The sequence below is a fragment of the Gallinula chloropus genome (assembly GCF_964237585.1).
Source record: "Gallinula chloropus genome assembly, chromosome: 18".
NCBI classification, from domain to species: domain Eukaryota; kingdom Metazoa; phylum Chordata; class Aves; order Gruiformes; family Rallidae; genus Gallinula; species Gallinula chloropus.
The window spans coordinates 8,289,379-8,296,987 of NC_140103.1; the positions used below are offsets into that span (position 1 = coordinate 8,289,379).

The window sequence follows — 7,609 nt, forward strand, 5'->3', positions numbered from 1 at the left end:
AGGCAGCACTCAGGACCCATCAATCTCAGCAGAGGCAAGGAGCACCCCACTTCAGAAACTGCTGCAACAGTACTTAGCAGGTACAGCACCAACTCACTGGGCGATGAGCACAGCATCGAGCTTAGTTTTATTAAAGCTTCACCTCTCGGGTCACAAAACACCTTAGAGAGGGATGTGAGGTTTTGTGGTAGTGTTATCCTAATACTCTACTGACACAGCACACAGGGAGGGAGCCCGTGGTTCAGCTCTTGCTCACACAAGCCCTGGAAGTAGCTCCCCCCTCTTTGGCAAATAGTGTCTGATGTTGATCTCACTTATCACTGACTTCCACAGTGATGTTTCTGACTGGTGCTTAGAAAAGTGAGATGGATCGGGCCCTCCCTTCTGAATAAATATCAGATCTGATTCACCACTCAATTGCTTCTGTTTTATCTCTGTAGAACATCATTGATTATAGAAGGATTTGCAAGTTTAAAACTAGACTAATTCAGTGATTAATCCCCACCAAAGCCTTCCGTAAATAGAGAGCAATACTCCAGCAGCATTCAACGTTCGACACATCGATGGAGTGCTCTGTAATATGATTCAATGGCATTTAGACTTTCCTTCCCTTTATTTGGGGCAGTGCTGGGATACATTTAGTTTAGTTAACCCAGACTTTTCTCCTCTATCTCTTCTCACTGCAAAATGTCAGGCACGTTCTCAGTGAATCAAAGGCAAAGCTCTCCTGTGCAGTGACTGTCCCGTAGTGGCTGAACCCCTGACCGTACATGTTGAGATGCCCACTGGGACCAGAGGCTGCTACAGCCTGGATGGGAGGTCTGAATATATCTATAAAACCCCTTTCAAGCCATGGGCTGAAGGCTTCTACAGCACCTTTTCATTAAATTAAAGCTAGACCAGGGAGTAACTGTAAACATAAAAAAGCTTTGCTCAGGCTCAGTCTTGTTCACATAGGACAGTCCCACACAGTATACACAGACATATTCCATGAGGAGAAGGAGTTGGGGCAGAGAAATACCTTAATTTTTAAAGGTACCAAGCATTTCTGCAGCTTCTTCTGGCCCCACTCATCTTTGGATGAATCCAAAGATAACCTCAAGCCACTCTCTCAGATGCTATGGTTTGGCTAAAAGTAACAGTTCCAGGTGATGGAATATTTGGGCATCTCAGTATTTGGTTTTGGGCTAAAGAAACTGAAATAAACATGTTGGGGAAATTTCACAGCAACAGCAACACCCCCACCCCCCGCCCCCCGCACTGATGACATAACTACTCAGCTTCAGTGAGTAGCTGCCAGGTGGTCTGTGGTTGTAGGGCACCCAATTTCCCTCTGTAGGGTTTTTCCTCTGAGTCATGGTGCCTAAGGAGGTGGACCCAAGACTTTCAGGATCCAAATCTTGTTTCTGTTTCCCATCATTTTTAGAGCCCAAAATCCCATACCTGGAGATCTTGGGGTCCACTTGGAGCAACAGACCCCAAAGTTCCACTGGGTAAATGACCCCAGGACTCAAATCCAGTTTCAGAGGACAGACAAATGATGGTAAGAGCATTCCATCTATTCACCAACCCTCCAGACCTGCATTGATTGCTGGACCAGTTTGGTTGACCACTACAGACAAACACGTAGCTCAGGCTTGTGCAGCTCTTCTAGGTGTTGTCACACCTTAGTTTGCAAGTTCCCTTGAAAAAGGGCGACCAGCAAGGCAGGTATTTCTGTAGTGTTTCACAGTGCCCCTGTCCACTTCCTTCAACTCTGAATGGCCACATTAGAACCAGCTTCTGAGTCACCAGCTATCAGCCAAGTCCATGATGGAAGACAGGACAGAAATGTTCTCTTTTTCTCTCACATGAGCTTTACTTCCTCGTGGTTCCATTTTTTACCTTCCAGCAGGACTCCTGTCAGCTGCCTCCAGAAGATGTGCTTGCTTATTTCCTTGTTTTTCCACTCCAGATAGGTGTTCCTCCTCAGGTACCGGGACAGCCCCAGCTTCTGCCTCACCAAGGCCTTATTCACTTCTTCTAGAACAATCATGATGATTCCAGTCTTCCCTTCAACAAGCTGCCAGGACTGGGCAATGTCAAACTCAAAGTTACACCACTTGCTCTCCAGAAAGTCAGTAGAGATAACTGCAATGACATTTCTGCTACTCAGAAAACCTTCTTGGATGATATTGGTGACAATAGGTACCCCTGGTAGGAAATCCCTGTAGTAAAGACAAAGCTGGAAGGGAGGATTTCCTCCTTCTAAGGGCTCAACCAGCTCTTTTGTCACCCATTCTTGGTCTTTGCTGGAGTGGATAACAAATGCATCATAGGTCTCACCCCTTTCAGCAGAGTGTTTACACCCACTGAGCAGCACCAATGAGTAGTATAGCTGGAAGTAGTACTTGTAAATCAGGAAGAGGAACACTGCTACTGCAAGCAAGGTGAACACTGGGAATGTCACTGTGCTTGCACTGAGTTGGCAGGAGGACAGAGAAAAGCTCGACAGGCTCACGTTCTTCACGTATGCAGGCGTGTGGCATATCATCAACTCCTTGTTCTGAAGTAGCTCCTGATTTTCCTTGATCCATTTCAGAAAGTTCAGGTATAGACAAGAGCAATCAAACAGGTTTTGAGAGATGTCTAACAGGACCAGACTATCAGGCAGGATTTCCAGGGCTGAGTCCAACAGAACAGTCAACTGGTTGTTGCTGAAATCCAGAGCTGTGAGGGCATGGAGAGGCTTGAAGACTACAGGATCAAAGCTCAGTAGCTTATTGTTGCTGATGTTTAGCTCTTTTAGTTCAGACAGGGCATCAAATGTTCTTTGATCTATGTGCACTAATTTGCAACTTGAAATATCCAAGATGTGGAGGTGACTTAGGTTTTTGAAGTTGTTGGCCAATTTGTTGTCCTCAAAGGAGTTGCCTGCCATCTTGAGCACTTGCAAAGAGTTCAAGCCACAAAATGTGCACTGGGATTTAACGTGAGTTCTGGTATGGGAAATATCAAGGTAAATGAGTTTCTGAAGGGATAGAAAGACAGGGTAGGAGCCAGGACCAAATAGCTTTGTGTACTGAAAGTCCAAATACAACAAATCCTTCACATTAGTGAAATCTCCAGTCAAGCTGATGTCAGAATTGAAGCTTAGGTTCAAGTGTTTCAAATTTGGACACTTTGGAAACTGAGGGGAACAGCAGCGAGTGAAGGAGAGGCGATTCTCACTCAAATCCATGACCTCCAGGTTGCTCAGACCCTCAAATTTCTGCCGGAAGCTATTGAGGTGTTTGCTCTTGGTAATGCGAAGCACTCTCAGCTCCTTGAAAAGAGACAGCTTCACAGCAGGAACTTCCTTAAACTTGCATTTCTTGCATTCCAGCTGTTTCACTTGAGTGAACACAGGAACCTCTGACACCTCTTCAAGTTGGAGGTCCACCAACCGAATACTGGAGATGTTGCCTATGCAGTTAAATAGGGTGTCTGTGTTACCCTCAAATTTTCTGAAAGAGATTAACACAAACTCTTGCATTTGTACCTGACACAGTCCACTCAAGAGCCTGCTCTCAAATTCTACTTGTCTCTGACTGTCACTGAATTCTCCAACTATGAGTCTGTTGGCCTGTAAACCAGTCAGGCCTTGAAGAGAAGTGTTCATCACATTGAAGTTCTCAAAACAGGACTTTAGAACCAGCTCACCAAGATGAATCTGTGCGAAGGAGCCTGGCTCTATGTATTTTATGTAATTCAAGGAAAGCACCAATGTGAGGTTGAGCCAGTTCACTTCCCTGAGAGCATCAAGGTCTCCTTTGGAGATATGTGTGATCTTATTGGAGAAAAAGCTCAAATGCCTAAGAGAGGTCAGATTGGTGAAATACTTGGGAAGCTTCAATGAAGCAATGGTGTTTTGGCCCAAATTCAGCTCCTGCAGGGTCTGCAAGTGTCCAATGGGTAGGTCAGTCAGAGAGGCTATGTTGGTTTCCACCAATACTAGTTTTTTCAGAGATGTTAAGCCATAGAAGGCTCCTGTCCCCAGGTACTGGAGTGAATTGGCAGTTAAAACTAAGGTGGAAAGATTCTGAAGGTCCATAAAGGAGTTATCTTCTATTGTGTGGATGTGGCACCTGTTGGGCAGGAAAAAATAAATGTGTGTGAAACACCATGTCTTTCATTCCATGTTCACTAATGCACCAGCACTACACGCTGGTGCAACACCCTCGGCTCAGGCTCATGCTGGGGGTTGGTTTGGCTTCACTGTGCTGGGCAGAGCCAGCACTCCTGAATGTGCAAAGGGAAACCTTTCACAGCAGGAGACCTTCTCCCCCTCCTCCCTCCCTAAGTAGGAAGTTCAATTGCAAAGCAAGAGACCTTAAGCCACAGAGGAGGTCAAAACTTCATGCAGGCAGCAGGGAAGAAGCATTTTAGCTTTCTGCTTAGGTCAAAATAACATCATAATCACCATCATCGATGGCAAAGCCAAGCAGATATATCACTCCCTTACATCTCGCACCCTCAGAGCCTTCAGTCTGTTGCTTCAGCCCCATCTGGGCAGTCCCACTGGCACCAGTATGATGCAGCAGTGGCAAAGATTACAACTCTGAGAACAGTTTTGCTGATGATATCTGAGAGGGATCAGACTCCAGGCCATGATGGCCCTAAAGCGTCTCCTAATAGGAGAGCGAAAAAGAGGGTGGCTTCACATTGGAAGATCCAAAATTTGAGACCCAAATCCATTCTGCAATGAATTCAAGCAAAATTAGCTTTATAATCCAGCCAGCAGATCTGTTCTGCCACTCAGACACTTTGGAGCTGTAACTGTGATGGGACTGAGTGACATTTTTCAGTGAAACAATTTACCCAGAGAAACTGTTGTCTCAAGTCAATGGAAATTATACATCAATTCAAATTTGCTAATAAGCCTCCCCCATCTCCTCCCCCAGATATGTGAGGAGAAGGGAAAAGTGAATATGCTGATATTTTAAAACAGCCCTTTAGAAAACCCAATGTACCTTCTTTTTATTTTTTTAAGCTGAGATTAGAAAAACATCTCACCTAAGATGTTCCACTTCAGAGTTTTTGTAACAGTGAAAAGTCTGACATTTTTCTTGTTCAGAGAGAAGTAAAACATCTTCCTCCTCCTTCCCACACCCCAACCTACAAGATCAGACTGAGACACCCAGCTCTGTGCAGAGGGTGCACACTCTCAAACTGGACTAAAATCTACACATCACTTGACCATGGGAAGATGCAGAGAGACAGACACAGGAATAAAGTCACAAGCGACAAAACAGAACAGCCAAGACCATCAGACCCCAAAACAAACAACCACAGTGGCCCAGCTGGTGAAACAAGATTAACCAGTAGCCACATGAAAGGGCTCAATACCTTGTAAGATCCAGAAACTGCAGTTCAGGGACTGATGAAAAATAATTTGACTCCAGCGATTTCAGATTGCTGAAACTGAGATCCAAGTGCTGGGTGGTATTTGGGACAGAGGGAACTCCAGAGATGTTCAGTCCCATGCATCTGAAAGTTATGTTAGGGGTGACCTGTAACAGTGGCAGATCCAATCATGGTCAACATCTGCTTTTCATGAAATGCCAGAAAACTACACTGTCAGGAAAGCAGGGGCAGAATGATTAACCTTGCAGTTAATTTCTACATGAGCTGCCCTGAGTTTTAGGAAAAACTCCTACAAATCCTAATCATCTTTCCCCCTTGAAAGAGAACCGGTCCTGTTGCCCTGGAAGAGCTACATTTCTTGCCAATGGAGGCAGGTGCAAAACTACAGTGTTCCTTGAGGCTATGGATGAACTGGCAGTAACCTTTGAGAGCCAGCAAAACAAGCCCACGGGGATGCATTGTGTGTCCAGGATCAGCTCTCAGCTTTGTCACGCTGCAGATAAGCAGGGAGTTCTAATCACAGTTATCCTGTAAGTATTAATTGTTGGCAAAAGTTTGCAAAAGGCAGGTGCTTGGGGTACTGGTGAGATCACTCCACAGTACGAATCAGTCGAAAATACTGTCTTTTGCAGAAAATATAGCCAAGGCTTGGATATCTTCCTGAAGGGAAACGTAATCTATTAAGATTAACTGTACCGCAGTAGCCTCAGAGGTACAGAAAGCCAACAAGAAGAAACGGTTCATGCTGCCGTTTCTGGTTCTCAGATGTTTTTGAGACCAGCATTTACTTCAAATACTTCAATTGCCTTGGTAACAGCCTTGGAAAAAAAAAAGATGGGCTTTTGCAAGACAACTAACACACAACACAACTGATGCACAAATCTCCCAAGCAGAGGGAGAAGTTGCACTAGAGAAACAGAAGGGTTTTGTGCTCATTCCGAGATCACATACCTCCAAACAGGGATTAAAGAAGCAGCCTGACAGCTGTGATGGGACAAGCGCCAGCTGCAGCAGCACCATGAGTGTCCACGGAGGAAGAACTCCTTTCCTGGGCATCTTCAGGAGGCCAGGCACGCCAGAGAAAGCAGCATGGGTATCACTTAAAGACCTGGAGTGAGAAACTTGCTGGAACGCCAAGTGTTGTGTTTCACCACGCCTGCTTCTCACTGCAGCTCACTGAGAGTTGCAGAAAACAAGGAGGGAAGTGAAACTGGTTTGTAGACATGCTCTGAAGGGATTGCTCTTCTTGCAATTGTTTTTTTTTAAAAAAAAAAAAAGTAAAAAAAAAACCAAGAAAAAAGGAAGTCTTGAAAAATACAGTTTGGACAAGAAATTAAAGAGGAATATGTGTTGTATCAGTATGTCACTTGATTGCCTCAGATTAGCTCAGGTCAAACTGACCAAAAAAAGGGAAACGTGTGAAATTTGGAGTCCAGTTTCTAGAAGGTCATGCTTCCCATCCCGAAAAGCAAATGCACTGGAGAGAGTGAGTGACTCTGCCTTTCTAGCTCTGCCATGCTCACAGTAACACCACACTGGCAAGTAGTGGAGAAGTGCCCAGCTGTGGCAGATGTTTGCTTGAGCCAGGTAACAACAGGATTATCAGTGGCAGAGCCTTTATGAAAATGCCTGTGGGGTTTATCCATCTGGCTGGGCCACAGTACTGCAATTATCACAGGAACACGTTGCACACAGCCAGGCACAAGTAAATCCTGGAGTTTCACAGAGCGGTCAGAACCCAGGACCTTACACCCTCTGCATCCCTCCCTTGGGTGGGTGGGGTGCTGGGGGCAGCAAGCTGGGACACACACAGACACACCAGCTGGGCTGAGAGCTGCTCTCTGCCCTGCTCATGCTCACTCTGTGTTTGATGCCTCGCTACAAAAGTGAGTACATCTCAATACCGTCCTTAATTTACAGTGCAGACACGGCTATTGTTTCTGGAAGAGGCTTTGTAAAACCTCACAGTTGGCAATATTAATTTAAATCAGCCGCGAGCCTTCTAATAAAGCTCCCTGCCTTCATTTACTGTGATAAATTGTAGTGCATTCATGTATCTACTCCTGTCTTTCTGTAGATAACTAAGAAGTGTTACTGGGGATCCAGCCATAGAGTTGCTGGGTGTTATTAACACACAGAGAGAGGGTGCAAAAATGGGAGTTGAGGATGGGCTACTAGTCTAGAAGGAGGTGGAACAGGGAATGACTACTCATGAAAATCTATG

General features: G+C 45.2%; 1 protein-coding gene across 1 annotated transcript; it reads right to left on the reverse strand.

The window, feature by feature from the left end:
- Positions 1-1,846: 1,846 nt before the first annotated feature.
- On the reverse strand, positions 1,847-6,441 carry TLR4 (toll like receptor 4; the record flags this gene model as incomplete). Its single annotated transcript, XM_084272605.1, has 3 exons — positions 1,847-4,106; positions 5,368-5,531; positions 6,337-6,441. 3 exons carry the CDS (start codon positions 6,439-6,441, stop codon positions 1,847-1,849), a joined length of 2,529 nt encoding a protein of 842 aa, XP_084128731.1.
- Between the last annotated feature and the right edge of the window lie 1,168 nt (positions 6,442-7,609).